Raw genomic sequence first — 19,429 nt, 5'->3', positions numbered from 1 at the left:
TCTACTCATTATGGAGCACACAGTAACTCTCTTTAAGGATCTGAAAGTCTCCATTACAATGTCTCAGTTATTCTCAACTGGTTCTCTTTGGAAATTATTTATTCAGAGGATACTTGCAGATCACAAAGAGGTAGTAGTGTTAATGAATGTTAAAGGTCTACTGCACAGCCCAGTGGCTATCCCCCGACCCCACTCAGTTACACGCCTCATGATACACCATCTATAACCACTTCTCTTTATCCCCTCCAGAGTTCAGCTTCCCACTTTGGGAAGAAAGTAACCAACATATATTGGTTTTACTGTCAACATGCCTTATCACATTTTATTTTCTTAAAAGGTAATTATGAGACCCCACAAGAATATTTCTATTAAACCGTGGCCAAAGTACAGCCTTGTGTTCATAGCTAAAATATTTTTTCTTTTTTGCCTCTTAAGATCAAGAAATTGTTTTTTAATGGAAAGAACATAGACTTTGATGACTAGTTCGAATCTTTCCTTTACCACTTGGTGAGTTTTTAACATGGAAAAGTGGGTTAACTTTCCTGAGTCACATTTGTCCAGATAATTAAAATAAAAAAAAATAACGGCACAACATTAACACAATTATCTGATTTTTTTGCATGCTTAGTAAGTGCCAGGTATTATTCTAGTTGTGTTTATACGCTTTATGCCTTTTAATTCTTACAAGGATTTGGCATACCAGGCACTGTCATTCCCTCTTTACAGGCAGGAATCTGAAGACCAGAGAGGGTAAAGTAACAGGTCCAAGGTTGCCTAGCTCATAAATGATGGAACGGGCACTTAGACCCAGGCCTGTCTGGGCCAGTGCATCTGACCTCTCTGCCGTCCTTCAGCTGTATGAAATAGGAATGATACTATTAATAATGTCCATCTTGTTTGATTTTTATGAGGATTAGAAATAATGTGTATGGAGCTCCTGGCAGAAAAGCTATTCCACAAGAGGCCCTGAACAAATGGTAATCATTGTTATTTTTAAAAAATCTCCATAAGTGAAAGTGACATGCCAAGACAGGTGAAAATGAGCACCTCAAAGGGAAAAGGTAGGATATGCATTCTACTCGCTTCATTTTGTTCGTTGGTTTGTGTGTTGGCTTGGTTTTCTTCTTCTCTAGTAGACAGAGGTTCTGTTTCAAAGAATGTGTCACATTGTTTCTTTGATGATGGAACAAATGATAATCAGAACATTGGTTGGAACAGCTAATGTGCCATAGTAATACATCTCAAATTACAACAAAAATTAAATCTGTAAAATGAGAACTTTTAGAGTTTTTATTCATTCAGGGTTTACTGTTATCTAGAGAGTTTTGTTAAACTCAGAATTTCTGTATTTGTGATTTTGTTTTAAATTCAGGACTGTAGGAGAAAAGATAATGGTGCTAACTTTGAATATTAACTAGCTATTAGTTTTCCATGAAGCTTTTTTTTAAAGAATTATTTATTTATTTATTTATTTATTTATTTTTGGCTGTGTTGGGTCTTCGTTGCTGCACCCGGGCTTTCTCTAGTTGCACAGCGAGCGGGGGCTGCTCTCCGTTGTGGTGCGCGGGCTTCTCATTGCGGTGGCTTCTCTTCTTGTGGAGCATGGGCTCTAGGCACGCAAGCTTCAATCCTTGTGGCACGTGGGCTCAGTAGTTGTGGCGTGCAGGCTCTAGAGCGCCGGCTCAGTAGTTGTGATGCACGGGCTTCGTTGCTCCGCGGCCTGTGGGATCTTCCCGGACCAGGGATCGAACCTGTGTCCCCAGCATTGGCAGGTGGATTCTTAACCACTGGGCCACCAGGGAAGCCCTTCCATGAAGCTTTTATTAAACAAATAGTTCACTTAAAGGGCTGTAGCCTTTGAGCTTGAGCCAAGTTTCCCCATTTCCAATTTTGCAACAAAAATTTCACACTTCTTTAGTTACTCTCGTGGCAGGAACTGGAATGCCAAAGGTCACCTTGATCTCAGATACCTTATCAGAAAAAAACTAAGTGTAGATTTTTGTTTCCCTTTAGTCTTTCCTCATGTTTCCTTGACAGAGTCACTTCAATACACTACAATACAAGCTGCAGTTTGGGATTGTATTTCATTTTCCATTGGACTGATTTTCTTGTGTTAGTCATTTGAAGATATCTGGGGTGTTTGTTATTGTTCTGTTAAATTAAAAGCTATTTTCTTTAACAAATGTGTAAGTCATCTTTCTATTTACCTAGGGTATGATAATTAAAATTAAGTGGATGTGAGCTTTTCTTATTGAATTTAGTATGTCTATTAAATACCTTCCTGCAACCCGTACTTTCAAGTCCTTTGAGAGATTGGGAAAATAGTTGACTGAAATAAAATAATGAGGCAGCTTACTGGTCATCCAGGTTACTAAAAATTAAAGCATTAAGGATAAACTGAAGTGATCACTCTGTTTTCACAAATATCATCCTATACTTCCACCAAGATTTTTAAAGAAAGTGTAACCATTAAGTAGTAGAAAATAAAGAGTAATTGATAGTTGCCTATCTTGAGCAGTTGCTTTGACCATTCCATTATTGAATTTTCTTATAACTAAAATGTGGGGGACAGGTTTAAGCTAAATCTTTGATTCCGTCTACTTTAAAAAATATAATAGTTCTATGTGATATTTATTTATATCAACGAATATATAGAGCACTTACCTTAAAAATAACTTCCGAATGAGAAAGATGAAGTATATGAATTAAGAGGGAATAACGTTGTACCTGATCAGTTATAATATGAAGAAAATTTATAAAATATACAGAAATTGCCTTTTTTAAGAAGCTATAAACAGTGTTCGATTTGTTAACAAAGGCTTGCACCTCATCTAAAGAATCTTAATTTGACTACACCAGAAAAACAGAAATTGTGTGGTATGATATAGCCTCAAAACTTTTTTAACCCCATAGATACTCTTTTTCATGCAGGCAGTATTTCTGAATTTGGGTTAAGTGTGCTTATTCTCAGATCTTTGTGCTTGACCATAATTTACAGTCCAAGTAGCCTCCTTATACGAGCAAAATTACCAAAGATTTGTCTTTACCTCCCAAAAGAGGTATCAAATAATTCTACCCAGATCTGGGAAAAAGATGAATCTGGTTAGGTGCCGTCACATGGCATGTATTCGATGTACGTATATAATAATTTAATAATTATACTACATGTTTAAGGGTAATGTAGTAGAATATGTAATTAAAATTATATATTATCCTAAAAGAATTTATTTTGATTGTTTTAAAATAGAAGGTGATTTAATAATGTGGGAGAGTTTATTTTCAGTTTTAGAGTAAATATATTGATTTCTGAAATTTGGGAGTAATACATAGTATATTTAGCTTGTATTAATACCGACTGACCGGGAACCTGTCAGACTAATAGTCTGTAGGTATATTATAGTTGTTTGTGCTCATTCTGTCATTAGAATGAGATGATTTAATTTTCAATTTCCCCTTTCCCTAGAAGGTAATATTTTTTTCATCTTTTAGCCTCATCTCAAGACCTCTAATACATTTAGTAGTATTTTCCAAACTGTTGGTCAGTTGTATAATTCTCAAGGAAATACTGGGTTTTGCTTGATAAACTTAGCGTATTGATTTGCTTTGGGGTTCCTGGCTTACGTTTTATTCTTTATCCCTAAAAGATACGTGAAAAAGTTTTCCCCTTATCGTAAGCCCTGTAGAAATAGAAGCAAGGAGCTGTTTACACATTTAAAGTATGACTAAAATTTAAAAATCAAATGAAATCTAGCCCAGGAAAAATATAGGGCTTAGATTCTTTCATGACTTAGGAAGAATCCTTGTTTTGTAAAGTGTGCAAGGGTTTTTCTGGTTTATTTCTGTTTTGTTCAGTCTCCAGGACCTCCCAATTTCAAGGGCACTCTGGGGCATACGTAGCATTTATTTGATGTATGCATGTGTATGCATATTCTCCCACATCTGTCTCTGTGGCCCTATCCTTTGTGAAATCCTAGACCTTGTATTAGCGCCTAGTTCGTGATTCTTGGTGTTCTGAGAACAATTATATAATTTTTCTCAGGGTGTTTATTCCATGTGCACTGTGAAAAAAAAAAATGGGAGTTATTTTTTGGTAACCCTGCAGTTGCCTTTTTATTGGTGGATTTCTTTTTTCTTTTCCTGTGACCTGTGAATATCACCAGAGGTTCACTGCCAGTTTTGTGAGCCGCCCGCTTCAAATTGGAGGCAGGAAGGTATCCATTTTCATCAAGAGGATGACAGCGTTTCAGTCTCTCCGACCATCTGGAGAGAGGAACTTTTGGAGCAAAAGGGAACGGGGATTAAAAAAAAAATTATATTTAGCAGAAAAGGCAAGGGGGAAACCCAGTGAAAGTTAAACCATACCTTATGAATTTATGCTTTTCTGCTGTGCTGTCTTCTTTAAAGCAAACATAAACAAGAAAATACACAAGCTATTTTTATTAAGGACCGGTTCCCCAAGTCTCCTGAGTATTAATAAACGAATGTAAGTAAATTAGGATTTTGGCAGTTTTTAAGTTTATTGAACATACAAAGATAATAAGAGCTATAAATGAGGGTTTTCCTCCCCCTTCCTGTGTACACACTGATTGTCGGGGGTCTGTGTAGAGCTGGGCTTTTAATGGCCCTTTTCATGCATCTCTACGAAAAGCTAACACTATGGGAATTTAATATTCCAAGATCTGTGTGTCACTTTCTGAGATCTGGAGAGTGCATTCATTTTGTCTGTCTTTTTTGTCTCTCTGTCTCTCTTTCAATTTTAATTGAAAGGTAGACAAAACGGGAGAAGCTTGAGGCAGGTGTTTCTCTTTTTACCTTTTACATGCTCATGGGCCATTTGTGTTTAAAAAAAAAAAAAAGAATGCTTAGGCTCCCAGGACAACCCTATGGGTATTATATAATATATTTACAACCAGACCTAGTTCTCAATATTCTTGCCCATAACCGGAAAATACCACACCTGGTTTTCCATTCACACAAACCTACTCGGCCTTTTTTTGATTTTCTGTATTCGGAAAGGGGCAGTGTTTCCAGGTTTTGGTCGGATCTAGGATGGACGTGGTAGAAATTTTGCCTTTTGTGCCTGCTTCTTGTAAAGTCATGGACCTTGAGATGCTTTGGTCCAGGCAGCAAGCAAAACTAAACGGGCTCTTGTTCCCCAGGTTTATGCTCCGTCAGCCAGCACTGCCGACTACAATAGGGACTCGCCAGGCTACCCTTCCTCCAAACCAGCAGCCAGCACTTTCCCTAGCTCCTTCTTCATGCAAGGTAAGACACCACCTCTTCCGAGGGGAAATCCACGGGTCTTTTCATGTCATATGTGGGACAGAAGAGTGCTGATCTGTTACTCAAGAAATGGAATAGGAGGCAAGTGTAGAACACTGAAGGTCATGCTCTGTTTTAGGAATTGAATTCATTGAAAATAAATTAATTAAAACTTCACTAAGACTTATTTTTTAAGTGAAAGCCACTTGAGAGATCATGAGTTAAGATTAGACTGGTTTGCTTACTTAGAACAGATTCTTCTTGGGGAATGGTCTTCCACGACTGATCATTTCTGTGTCTTCACTTCCCGAGAAGAGGATGTTTATATGTTTAGAAGAGTGTGTATTTTAAGCATCCCGGATTTAGCCTCCTAGGAACAAATTACCCTAATATATACCTTTATATAAAAATGTGGGACACTTACAATCACTTTTCGGCCTTTTGGCTAAGATCAAGTTTAGTATCTGTTCTTTTCAGTAAAAACGTTGGCCACTTATTAACTTATAGGTAAGAACAAGTGTCCCATTTGAAGATGAAGTGACCTATCTAAAGTCAGGAATATTATTTCATTACACAGCAAAAGCTCTATTCCAACATACGGATTGAGGGCCCAAGACCCAACTTTTTTCCCAGAAAAATATAGAAAATTACAGGTTCGTGGTAGATAAGGTATATTTAATCCATTTAATTGTCCAGTGTATTTAATTCAGTGCACATGGATGTGCGTTCCCCGAGCTTATAATCTCACCCCTGGTAATACAGCTCTTTCTGCTGCTTAGAAAAGACCAAGATGGTTGAAATGACAGCAGCTGCTTATGAGAGGAGACCGTCCAGAGGATGCAGCTAAGGCCCCATTCCCTATACCCCTGGGACACTTATTGTCAAAATGTGATGCTCTTGTTTCCAGGTTAATACTCTGAAATTCAGATGTGGGATTCACCAAGAACCCCTGTATGCAGAGTTCACTCTTTTTGCATTGGCAAAGTGCCATGGGATTTCCTTCTTCGTGCTCCTCCCGGAAGGACCATGCCATGGGAAGGGGAGCCACTTGGGGCAGCAAGTCCCAGGGAGGTGACTTGGCATCTCCCTTAGATTACAGTGGACATACCCAAACTCATTCTGTTTCAAAGGGGTTTGTTTCCTTTCCCTTCAGAGTGTTAGCTCTTTTGAGTTGTTAGTTCACATGTGAAATTCCATGGAAAATCTATAAAATTGAATCGAATGGGTCCCTCGGGAATAGAGAGAATTGGTTCCACACGTAATGGAGCTCCTGTTGACCAGGGTCTTTTATCTTTGTGACCTGTCCTCGATGTCCCTTTCTCTCCAGGGGAACAGCAGGTATGTCACTTGGGTGTGTTCTGTGCCATGACAAAAGGTGTGTCCCCTTCAGCTATAGGTAGCAGCCACTTGGGCACCAGCGCCTCTCTTTTATGACCAGTCAGAGAGAGTGTGCTACCACCACCGGTGCTTATAGAGATTGCCAGCTCAAGGACTCATCACTCAAAGCTGAATTTCATTGAGAAAACTGACAGAAGGATAGATTTCTTCTGTCTGCCTTCAGGAAGGTCACTTGCTTAAACCGTGCACACTGCAAGGAAAGATCAGGTTGAGTAAAGCAGTAGGCTCTTCTCCGTAGCAGACCACGCAAAACAAACTACGGGGAACGAATTTGCTTTTCTGCATATGAATACCCAAGAAGCAAAAAAAAAAAAATGTTTTTTGAGTTGACATTTGTGATGAGCACAATTAATTTGCACACATCTAATTCTATTCTTTCAAACCCACATTATGCCAAGATCATGGGATGTGATAAATATTAATTTACTGTGAAAAGCATAATTTATGTAAAATGTGTATTTTTGTAAGTCTGCATTGAGTGGAGTGTCTGTGTTAACAAATCCTAAATGTATTTCCTTGTAGGGCATCATGTCAGAATGTTTCAGGAGACTCTTTTTCAATGATAGAGCTTCTCAATTTATTTGCCATGCATGTCATCTCTTTGAAATGTCAGTGGTCTTAAACTTCATGTTTGAATTTAAGATGGCATCTGAGCTTCCACAAGCTCAGAGCTAAATCTGAAGTACATGAATAAGAACTTTTTAAAAAGTCCTACGTTTTTACGTTATGATCACAGAAACAGTACGTCGTGATCCCATTTCACATCAATGTCCTTCAGTAAGGGTCCACAGTGCCCTGAGAATTCAGGTCTTGAAGAAAATACAGTTTAGATGAAAGATATTCAGAGACTGTCAATAGCATATTTTATTTTATTTCTTTTTAGTAGCTTATTTTAAACCCACTATTGTGTGACCTCTTATTTTTAACTTTAGCTTCCACCTTCTCGTTAAAACTCTTTAGTTGTCAAAATCACAGACATGATTTTGCTTTCATAGTTCTTAAGACATCTCTGGATTATTCCTTCCTGCCCTGAAACCATTCCAGTTTTCTGAATTCTAACTTCTGGGGTGAAAAACTCAGGGAAAAAAAGGCTTTATGAAATATAGTGTCAGATTTAACTTGCCTATACTGCCTACATTTTCAAAAGGCCTTTATTAAATGACGTGTAAGGTGAAAATACTCTTATTTTCAAGGGAGCAATGCCTGCCATACAATTAACACCTAGCTGATGGCCTTGTATATATCTGGCATTTAATAATTTTTGTTAAACTACTGAAGGAAAGAAAACTTGAACTGAGCAGTAACATAGATGCTCTGCTCCCTTAATTTGAGAAACCCAGACCAAACAATAGCAATCTAGTAGTAACTTCGAGGCCAGTAGGTCCAGAGAGTAAAAAAAAATCTGTAGGAATATTTTTAATATGGTGTTAATAAAAGATTAACTTGGTATTAAAAGATACTTCATATAATTTCCATATAATTTTAAACCTCTTTTTAACTCACAGTTTTATAAAATCCAGAGGCTCTCAAAATTGTCCTTACGGTAATATCTACCTTACGACATGTGTGTACCCTTTCAATTGCTACTGAAGGCTTACGATAGCTATTTAACTATATACCAAAATACAAACATTTAAAAGGAAGTCAAAAACTCAGAACTATATACATGAGGTTCCTCTTCCCTACATACCAGAATGTAATTCCAGCTTTAATTCCATCTACTCTGTGTGTCACAAAAATGAAATCCAGTCTGAAATCAGAGATTTTTTTTTTCATTATTACTTATTTCTTTATATGCTCTCAAAACTTGTAAGCTTGCCAACCCTGTAATATCTCAAGTGTTTTATTTTCACCCCAAAATTTAGGAACAGTTTAATTTTTTAGTTGGTTTTCATAGAAAAAAAAAAAAAGGAGACTTCTAAGAAATGTTTTCTTTAGCATTAGCTACCTTGCTGTCTTGACATAGTTCTATGTAGAAATATGTTCTGTTCTTTTACAGTTAAATTTTTACTAAGAACCCTTTAACTCTGTTAAATATTTATATTTGTTTGGCAATATAGAGCCACTTGGGAAAAAATAATGAGACTGTCTTCTGATATAATCAGCTCACCAACACAAAGATGAATATACAACAGGCAGTCATTTTCCAGGATATGAAAACACCCTACTCTATAAGGCAAGGCTGAGTGCCTCAGAAAAGTCATGGTTTTCTTTGTCCTTTACAGATGGCCATCACAGCAGTGACCCTTGGAGCTCCTCCAGTGGGATGAATCAGCCTGGCTATGGAGGAATGTTGGGCAATTCTTCTCATATTCCACAGTCTAGCAGCTACTGCAGCCTGCATCCACATGAACGTTTGGTAAGGCAGACTCACTTGGTAATGGGGACAACACAGCTGGTTTATTAAATCTCACCCTGTCTTTGCATGCACGTACACATGGACTCTATCGATGAATGTAAAACTGGCACGTACCCGTTATTCTTACAGTTGTATTGTTTCTGCAGTCAAAGACATAAACTCAATCAGACCACCTTCATAAGCCATATTCTCTTTGTCGCTGTCCTTCTGTTTATTGCGTTTTGTTCTGTGCTTTCTTTATCACAGTGTCATCGTCCCTTGGTACATAAATACATATTGTATTTGAGTTGCAGAATTTTAGCTGTGGCGGCTCCTTGGGTTTTTTTTTTTTTTGGTTTTTTTTTGGTTTTTGGTTTGGGGTGGGGTTTTTTGCTATCTGTAGTACTGAAGGATATACTGCAGGGGGCAGAGTGATAGCCAGTGGACTTTGAAAGTAGGTGATAACACATCTCCCACGGGCATTTCCATTTCTCCTTGACCGGCTTCTGTAGCTGGTGACAGCTTTGAACTCTTGTACCACACCTGAAGGAAAGCGTTCATGTTTCCTATACACTCCCATCAGTAACAGCAACCATGGGGCTTCTATTTAGATCAGATTCCCAATTTTCAGTATTTTAGCTATACTTCCATACCCTCCAATACTATACTCATCCATCCTAGTACGTGTCTTTATTCTGGAGGAAGTAACGCATCAGATGTTTTTCTAACCTCAAAAACTACCACAGCCCAGAACCCACTGATGAACTTAAGTCTATCACTAAATGGAGGAAAGAGTACTTCTAGATCATGAAGGTTTGGGATACAGATAATATGGGACCAAGTATCTCGCGCAGTAAAATGGCTTTAAAAAAGGTATGAACCTCTAATCTTCAAAATGCAAAAGAGTATGAAAAATCCAGTTAGTGGGACTTATATTACTACTCTCCATCTTGCGATGTGCTCCTTTTTCTTCTAATACCCAGATTTATGTTTCTTTCTCTGTTCTAATATGGGAGATAGTACTTTCTGGATTTCTGTGGTCTTTATTCTCTTTTGCTCGGCCACCAGAGATATTGAAATGGTGACATATCCTATTCTGATGACTGAAAACATCCCAGAGGTTAAGATTTCCGATATCCTTTCAAGTATCAATTTAGTTAGTCCTAGTGACAGAGACACTGGGGGGTCAGTTAGCTTATCCTCAAATGAGAGATAAATGATGGAGATGGAATTGACCTTTTTTTAATCATCTCTCAAGTTTGAATGTGGAAATCACAAACTATCTTAAATTTCAGCACATTTTCAATAAATAGCAGATGATTTACTTTCAAATTTCTTCTTCTCCCACCTCCTACTTAGAGTCATTAGCATGAAAGCTTAAAGAAATAGCACTTATTATTATACTAGAATTTCTTCTTGGCTAACATTTTTATTTCGCCATCATCATTTTGTACTTCTCTAAAGAACCCATGATCAAAATTGTATGTGTCCTGTAGGCAAGGAAAGTTTTGATTACAAATAAAAGACGTCGGCACTGTACTATATGTTGGAATTTCATTTGACATTTACTTTTCTTCGCTCCTGTATTTCTTTCTTCCTTTATCATGATCTAGAACTTCGACTTAGGTGGTTTGATTTTTATCCCAATCGAGTTCACTGCATGGGGGAAGCATGTTGAAAATGCGCTCAAATGCACAGAAAATGTAATTTTAAGAAGGAAACCAGCTACACCCTTTTAGAAAAGTTTGCTGAACCAAAACAATATTATCAACCAGGAGGAAAGATCATTTTGAAGGAGTAACCCAATAGGTTGTATCAGGTGCTATATTTGTAATGTCATTTATCCATCTCAAAACAGTTTGCATTCTTAACATGATCATTTAGCAGATCTTAGAGATGAGGGGTTTTGTTTTTGAGAAGGGCAAATGAATTAGGTCTCTGGTAATGTAGCCTGATGAATTTTCTCACTGATAGGGAAACTATTGAATGATTATATCTAGTAATCATTGTGATTTCAGTAACTATTCAAAATTCTCTTGCTGAAGTGACTTCTAAAAATCTGAGAGTGATTGAGAATCATTTGAGTATACAGTAGGTGCTTAGTTACCTTTCATTTAAAAGTAATGGTAGTTCCTTAAAATTTTCATCTGGAGGGCTTCCCTGGTGGCGCAGTGGTTGAGAGTCCGCCTGCCGATGCAGGGGACACGGGTTCGTGCCCTGCTCCGGGAGGATCCCACGTGCCGTGGAGCGGCTGGGCCCGTGGGCCATGGCCGCTGGGCCTGCGCATCTGGAGCCTGTGTTCCGCAATGGGAGAGGCCACAACAGTGAGAGGCCCGCCTACCGCAAAAAAAAAAAAAAAAAAAAAAATTTCATCTGGAGCTTTTGCCCAATTCTATACTGAACAAAGGAATAGTTTGAGAAAAAGAAGAAAGCTTTCCTTGGATTACTTTGGGTATAATTTGGCCAAATTAGTATGTCTCTGAAGGTAGCACATTTTAGAAACATTATTGCCTTTATCACTTTATACTGTGTTATAATAGAACATGTAATCACAAAGCTTAAAATCCACATATATCAGTAGCAACTGTCAAGTCACCCATTTTGATTCTTTAAATCCCCTGAACAGTTTCAGCCTCTACAACAATCCCACAGCTAATCACTGCTATGTCACAGATACACATGCAAAATCACTCAGAAGAATGGAGTTTGTGGTTAAGCTTTGGGATGAGCTGTTGTAGAAGGCTTAAGTTTGGAATGACTTGGCAGAGTTCTTTTCAAAAATAGGATAGAATCCCTGCACTCTGGCATGGGTTAGGCATGGTCTTTGTACCACACAGGGAAATAGTCCTGGGAGTCTGGAATTTTAATATAGAGGAAGTGCTGTTGTCTTTCATTGTTTGTAACATAAAGTCTTACTCCAGTGACTCTCACTGGGAGCGATTTTGCCCTACAGGGAATGTTTGGTGATCTCTGGAGACATTTTGGGATGTTACAACTCAGAGGGGCGTGGTGCATATAGGTGCTGCTGGAATCTAGCGTACAGAGACCAGGGATTCGGGAAACATACTACAGTGCGTGGGAGGAACCCCCCTACACCCACACCCAACCCCTGCCAAGCAAAGAATGGTCAGGCACAAAAGATCAACAGTGCCAAGATTGTGCAACCCTGCTCTAGCCCAAAGTTTGACTACTTTATTCTTAGTATGTGCTAACAACTATATTTTCTTCTTTGTGAATTATCGACCCATAGGTTGATAAAAACATCACTCATGGAAACATTTTCAACACTTACTCTGTCAGTAGACTCCACATACACTATAATTGGGTATCATAAGTAAAAATAAATAGACAAATAGTGGGCATGTAAAACCATAACACTTTGTCATACTTCCCCTTTCCTTTGCTTTGTGGCAAGCAGGGTAGACAGTATTAATAGCTGAAGTAAGAAAGACTAAGGGGAGTGCTTATAGTTGATCCCTAAATACTCTTAAAGAGACATTATTCACATATCACTAATATTTTCTGTGGTGTTTTTATTACGTCTTTGAGTGACAGTAGTTGTCAAAATCCTTTTCTTTGTAAAATAGTCTAGTTATAAATCTCATTAACATCTGTCAGCATCTGATTTTCTGTGAGTCTCTAAAAATTACTGATTTACATGGATTGCATTGGTTTCCCCATTAAAATCTGTGGGGAAGAACTTTTCTCTTTATTCTCTGAACTCAGTAGTAACCCTTTGTCAAATCCTGAATTACTGCCCATTTTACACCAAGTTGAAAGGGTCTAAAAGTTCTCACTGATGCAGTAATCTTTTTCCTGTCTCATCCTGTCATTATTGTAGTTATTTAACTATTTTTCAAAATGCTTTTTCCTCTGTTTTGATTTTTGCAAGCTTGGGACTGATTTATAAGGTTTCTCTATGCTTCAGAAACTCAGCATGGAATAGGACTGGGTAGAAATGAAATCAAACCATCTTTTTTACTTTTCTTTTTCCATAGTCTGTTTCTTTTTTCTACATTATTATAGTCTTTAGCTCTCAAGCAGAAATAGCTCTTCTAAGTTTGGTCTTCCATGGCTTATCCAGTTTTTTAGGTCAGTCGTACTATGGAATGGGCCCACTCTATCATTCTTTGGAGAAAATTTCGTGGACTACTTGGGGTATTCTGTAAGTGCCAAGTAGAAATGAGTTTAACAGGTGGCCTAAGGAATTTTTGGTCAAGCAAAGATGTCCATGAAATTTTAAAGTTTGAAAGGCATTCTTGGGAACTTGGAATGGTTTAAGGGCATCATCCCAACTTTCTCACTGAAGTTGTCCTTTCCGTTGGACTGTTTGGAGTGTGCAGAGGTAATATTTCCAAAGGCATCTGCCACGTCATTGGCAAACTGACTCCAAAATGTAGATTCATTTTCTAAACTGTTTAGTTGTCTCTCAGATAAGTAGCATTTCAGTCCACTATTTATTAAACACGAGCTGGTAACCTGTTGTTCTTTGTTCTTTGTTCAGAGGATGAGTGTGTTTAGCACTCAGCCACAAGTTGTGGGATGCGGAACTATGAGCTCTATCCCTCCCCTTGAAGAGTTTACAGTTTCGGTGGAAATGCTCTTGAAAGAGAAAGCATGGAAAAGCAACATTTAATTAAGTGTTTAATGGCGCAGTGCAGAATGTAAATGCATTAGGGATTCAAAGAGACGAGATTATGAAAGAGTTGGAAGTAGTAAGGGACCCTCAAGGCAGAGATAGAACCCAAGATGGGCCTCACGAAATAACTAGGGGATCCCAAGACACAGTGTGTCCACGCTTTAATCACCCCTGACTTTCAGCATCATATTCAATCTCTTAATTTCAGCAGAATCTCCAATAATGATATAATAAAGATGCATAGCCCATTAATATACTACATAGAAAGAAAAAGTGTTATATTTTAACTTAAACATTTTTCCTTTACGTGTCTGTAATCCATTCAAATGCCTATGAGAATAACTTTTTAAGCTACTTTCTTGTCATGAAAAAGAAAATAGCTCCATTTTTGTAAATAACCGTGGTTTTGTAAATAACCATGTTTCTGTTAGTGATCTGCTGATGGTACAGCACTTACAGGCACTGTGAGATGCTCCAAGAAAAGCAGCTTATTTGGACAACTAGTATGATGGTCGAACCCAAAGCTAAGCCTTAAAGTAAATGATTCTGTAAAAGACGATGTTCTTTTTTCATAGTCAACTCTATGGCGTATTGCTAAGGGAGAGGAGCTAAGTCATTCTCCGTTCGTTTGTTCCAGTGTAATTCAACACAGTCATTGATGTCAGGCTTTATGTGTTAATGCTTTAGAGAGAGATTGAATCATTACTGCTTTTGAAATTTTTCATTTACCATTTTGTTCTTGCTGGCGTTCAGAAAGATGATCCAGTTTGTCAGGAAGAAGATTTGAGACTGGTTATTCTTGGTCAGTTTGTATTCAGAAGGTCAGGATGAAGTGGAATGTAAACCTGTGGGTCATGGTGGTGTTTTATTCATTATATTATGGAATCTTTCTTACTTGATCAATAAGCCATACAGAAAAATAATAGTGGTGGTGGTCTCTTACGTTGCTGAAGTCCTAGACATGCCTTTAAGCAGTAATTTTTATATTTAGAGATCGTGATCATTTCTCAAGGTCCAGCATTGCCATTATATTCCCCTAGATTTGATGCAAACCCAAACCAACTATGTCTTTGTATTTTATTATTTGAAAAATGAAAGCTGTCAGAGCTAAGCAAGATGTATTCTTGGATATTTTGAAATTCCGAGGGCTGTCTCCATTGCAAAGCGAAGAGTTCTGAAAGAAGTGTTGGAAAACTAATCCACCAGATGTTTTGTGATTAAATATGGCCTCCTTTTTCTGCTTCTTGCCACAGAGCTATCCATCACACTCCTCAGCAGACATCAATTCCAGTCTTCCTCCGATGTCCACTTTCCACCGTAGTGGTACAAACCATTACAGCACCTCGTCTTGTACACCTCCTGCCAACGGAACAGACAGTATAATGGGTGAGTCTTGGAAACGCCAGTTCTGTTGCCGACAACCAGGGTCAGGGTTTAATAATCGAGGACCTCTCCCCACCCCATCACTGAACAGTAATCAAGCAATGGATTTTTATCACATAACCAAAATGAACAGACAGATGAACCAAACACAAATTGTCATTGGCTTGACTGTAATCACTTTTTTTGTCCCAAGAAAATGAAATTTGGCCACTGTCTCCATTGTGAGTGATTAGATCGAATAAAGGTTTAAATAGACCAAAACTACCTTGCTTCTCACAGTCTCAAACAGCTAACAAAGTGAACTTCAGTAAGACGAACCATTGAAGAGTAGTAAGATAGAAGGCATAATAGCTCTAAATAGGAGTTATTTATCGCTTCTCAAGTTCCAGTCACTGTGCAAAGCTTTTAACCGTAACACAGCACTGTCTTCTGAAAACTAGCTCGTGTGACATTTATAGATTGTTATTAATAACTAGATAGCTTCACCTTATGGAGACTGTGGCATCGTTGAGTCCTCCAGAGGGGACGAAGTGTTTGCTGACTTATGGGAGAGGAGATGCCTGGGCATCAATGGGCCAGGAGTGAGTTGCTGCTTTTTCGCAGCAAATTCACTGATAAGTTACGACCCAAGCAGAGTGCCTCTATCGAATGAGCTGAGCCATCATCTTCTCAATTTTCGTGATGCCCATTATGGTCCTCTCCCTAGGATGGACGGTTAGCCCACCAACACTCTTCTCTTGAGGGAAGAGCCAGGCAGGGCATGCAGCTGCCCCTGGAGGAAGAGTCCGGGTTAGCGGTGAGGCAGCCACCAGCTTCTGATTCTGCCTTTGACAACCCTGTCCTTCAGATGAGTGGCACAGTCTGACGCTTCAGGGTCTTATTAAAACCTCAGACTTCCATGGGTCGCCACCTCCTCTGGCTGTAACTCAAACCCACCCCTAGCTCGGCCTTATGATCACTTCTAGTGGGTCCAGTTAGTGACGAGAACACTAATAACTGTACATTTTATAGAGACGAATGTATGACAGAAGAATACTGCTGTTTAGTCTCCTCAGCTCTTCGCAGTTTTTTTTTGTTTTTTTTTTCATTTTCTTTAGATAGTCCCTGGAACTTCGGGAAGTGGCATGAATCACTTATGAGGGGGAGAGTTTTTGATGAACGAGAAGAGATGTGTTTTGAAATGTTGCAAATAGAATTCTGCCTAAATAATACACTCCCTGCTTACTCAATAATATACTTCACACTTGAGATGAGCCAGCTAGCAGCCCTTCCCTTCGCCGCCATGTCGCACTAAGCGGCGAATTTAGGGAAGAGTTTCCATTTTTGTAACTTTCATAACAAAGCCTCTACCAATGTGTTGCATCAGTTTGACCTTGGAGAGCTACGGGCAGAGGTCGAGTGGGGAAGTTTTGTTAGCTATCAATGCAGTTTTGGCAGATCCGAAAAACAAGAAGAAAGAAAGAAGTGCAGAACTGAAAGAGTGAGAAAAGCATATTTCACTTCAATGTGGTTTGACAAATGGAAAACCCCTTTCTGCAGTCATGAGGTCTAGTTATAAAGAAGGATGACCGGTCATTCATCCTCTTACAAGGCACATTTCCTGTCTACTTATGGTTTGAGTAATTTTCTTTTTTTAGGAAGGTACAAAGGTAGAGCAAAAGCTTGAGTTGAGGAAAGTAGACCTAGGCACCATTTGAAAAAAAGTTTATATTGACTGATTTGCCAAACAGTCTTTTTTGTTTTGGCTGCATTGGGTCTTCGTTGCTGCACGCAGGCTTTCTCTAGTTGCGGTGAGCCAGGGCTACTCTTCGTTGTGGTGCGCGGGCTTCTCGTTGCAGTGGCTTCTCTTGTTGCAGAGCACGAGCTCCAGGCGTGCAGACTTCAGTAGTTGTGGCACACGGGCTCAGTAGTTGTGGCTCGTGGACTCTAGAGCGCAGGCTTAGTAGTTGTGGCGCATGGGCTTAGTCGCTCTGTGGCATGTGGGATCTTCCCGGACCAGGGCTCGAACCCATGTCCCCTGCATTAGCAGGTGGATTCTAAACCACTGTGCCACGAGGGAAGTCAGGACTTGGGGAGAAAGAGATATTATGAGATGGTGTGATTATCCTCCACGAGCTGTGGTCAGCAGAGCCACGACAAGTCTCAGTGGGAATGGAATTTGCTTTATTTAAGCTGATTGGCTCATTACTGGCTTGTAGATGAACAGGAATATCTACTCTCCTTCATTTGGTCTGGGCGGTTAGGGCAATAATAGGTGACTTCTACATACTAATGGGCTCAGCTACATCCTAAAGATGGACTTAACTTTTTATCCAGACCAAAGGGCCCTGTTTAAGTGGAGCGGGGTCTAGACAATAATAAAGGAGCTATAATTTTCGAAGGGAAAAGTGTGCGATTTGGGAACCCAGAAAATGCTTTTTAGGAACAACTTTATTGCATAAATTACTCCATCATCATGGGTGTACTTGTCAAAATCACTAGCAGCATGTGAGAAAGCTTCAGAATCATTTCGGGACATAAGTAGACATGGTAATTCAGCTTTCTGGAGGAACAGATCTTTATTAATTTGCATACATACAATTATTACTTTAGGGTTACTTTAGGGGAGAACATTCTAGAGTGTTCATCCCTAAAATAATACATCCTCAAATTCCTTAAGTTAAAATACAGAGGAGAATTTAAGTATGATAGTAAACCTTAATATTGCACGGGGTCCGAGTCGCTCCTGGTTCTTTGCACTTTATTATTTTTTTCTTTGCACTTTAATTCTCCTAGGCTTTAGTTCGATTTTCACAGTGTGGTAGAAGCCAGGGATGGCAGTATGTCTGTGTAACAAGAAGAGAAGATTTCTCTTCTGATGTTAGTGATACTTCCCTAACAAACAGTATGGATTAATAGGATACATCTGTAGACTTTTGAAAATATTTGGCATATACTCACTCATTCTGAAATGCAGGAAATAAAGAAATATTACATTGCCTGTATCTCAAAGAACAAACAGAACTAATTAAATAATTGGTAAATAGGGAACACATAGCCTGACACATGTTTGAGATTACACACATGATTCTGTAGAAAATGACTGTAAGCAATACTAATGCCGTAAGAATGGGGTTCAAGCACTAACACATGGACATCACATTTTTCAAGTTTTCTTGGTGAAAAGTTGCAAGGCAACACAGTCTTTTCATAAATGGCGTTGATGTCTTAGGAAGTGGCTTTTTCAGTTCAGAGGAAGATCATTGCTCCATCTCTCAGTTTCATGTTATACCGTGTCTTCCTGGCAGTCAATGATTGTCCTCAACCAGTGACAGGACAACAAAATGCATGTGGAGTGAGATGTAAACTCCAGAATCATCAGAGAGTAACCTCTCTGGAAACATGCTCCTTTGCCTACGGCTCTGTCCTCTGCATCTGAAAGATGGAAGATGCTCACTGAAGTTCAGGATGGCTGTGTTTGACTTGGAGGGATAGCCGTTGTTTCTTGTTTTGTTTTCTTTTGCCCTTTAATGCCCAATATCATTTTTTGAGAAATGCTTGGAAGGACAAAGCTGACTCAGATTTTATTAACGACAGGATTTTTTTTTTTCTTTTTGCGGTACGCGGGCCTCTCACTGTTGCGGCCTCTCCCGTTGCGGAGCACAGGCTCCGGACGCGCAGGCTCAGCGGCCATGGCTCAAGGGCCCAGCCGCTCCGCGGCATGTGGGATGTTCCCGGACCAGGGCAGGAACCCGTATCCCCTGCATCGGCAGGCGGACGCTCAACCACTGCGCCACCAGGGAAGCCCATCGACAGGATTTTTTTAAAATGACACATTCATCCATGGATTTTTGAAAGAATCGTACAGTAAAATATTTTACATGTGGCATGTAGACCACTACTTTTCTGCGAAGCCTTGCCAGCAAACTCCGGAGGTTGCATTAGGCATGTCTGACTTAGAAGGGTCTGTTTAGCACCCTGAAATTACATGAATATAGTGCATGGAACACACCGTGGATTCTTAGTCGTTCACCTGATGTGGCAGCCAGTTAAGGATAGAAGCTAAGTCTGAGGGCTTCAAGAGTTACCACCATCAGAGCCTTTCAACTTGATTCCTAAAACTCTTTCAATGTAATGCTGCTCAGTGTACTTTAGAATCACTGCAGTCCAATAATGCCTCTGCATGTGAGCATGCATACAGAGGAGGAACTGTACTTAGTTATTAGATACCAACTCTAGAGGAGAGAGATGTCTAGAAGATGGTAGTCATACACATGGTACATGTAGGTACGTACTGTCTGCATATTTCCTTCCTACCTGCCTTATCCAATAGCCCTTCCTATTCAAAAGGGTTGAGAGACCCACCTCAATCCCCTGAGACTAACACAATCCCCTTAGACTACCCAAGGACAAGAGCGCTTCAGTTACCC

The 19,429-nt window shown here is 39.2% G+C and overlaps 1 protein-coding gene across 6 annotated transcripts in view; it reads left to right on the top strand.

The window, feature by feature from the left end:
• TCF4 (transcription factor 4) overlaps positions 1-19,429 on the top strand; it is a 360,765-nt gene that overhangs the window by 297,675 nt on the left and 43,661 nt on the right. For all 6 annotated transcript variants that reach the window (XM_082667162.1, XM_082667160.1, XM_082667161.1 and 3 more), the window contains 3 exons: positions 5,160-5,265; positions 8,886-9,019; positions 14,891-15,023. In XM_082667162.1, coding sequence (XP_082523288.1) covers positions 5,160-5,265; positions 8,886-9,019; positions 14,891-15,023 — 373 coding nt within the window. The remainder of the gene's footprint in view (positions 1-5,159; positions 5,266-8,885; positions 9,020-14,890; positions 15,024-19,429) is intronic.

The sequence above is a fragment of the Grampus griseus genome (assembly GCF_964374135.1).
Source record: "Grampus griseus genome assembly, chromosome: 12".
Taxonomy (NCBI): domain Eukaryota; kingdom Metazoa; phylum Chordata; class Mammalia; order Artiodactyla; family Delphinidae; genus Grampus; species Grampus griseus.
Note: the sequence above shows the minus strand (reverse complement) of the source record. Positions and strands in the feature narration are given on the sequence as shown.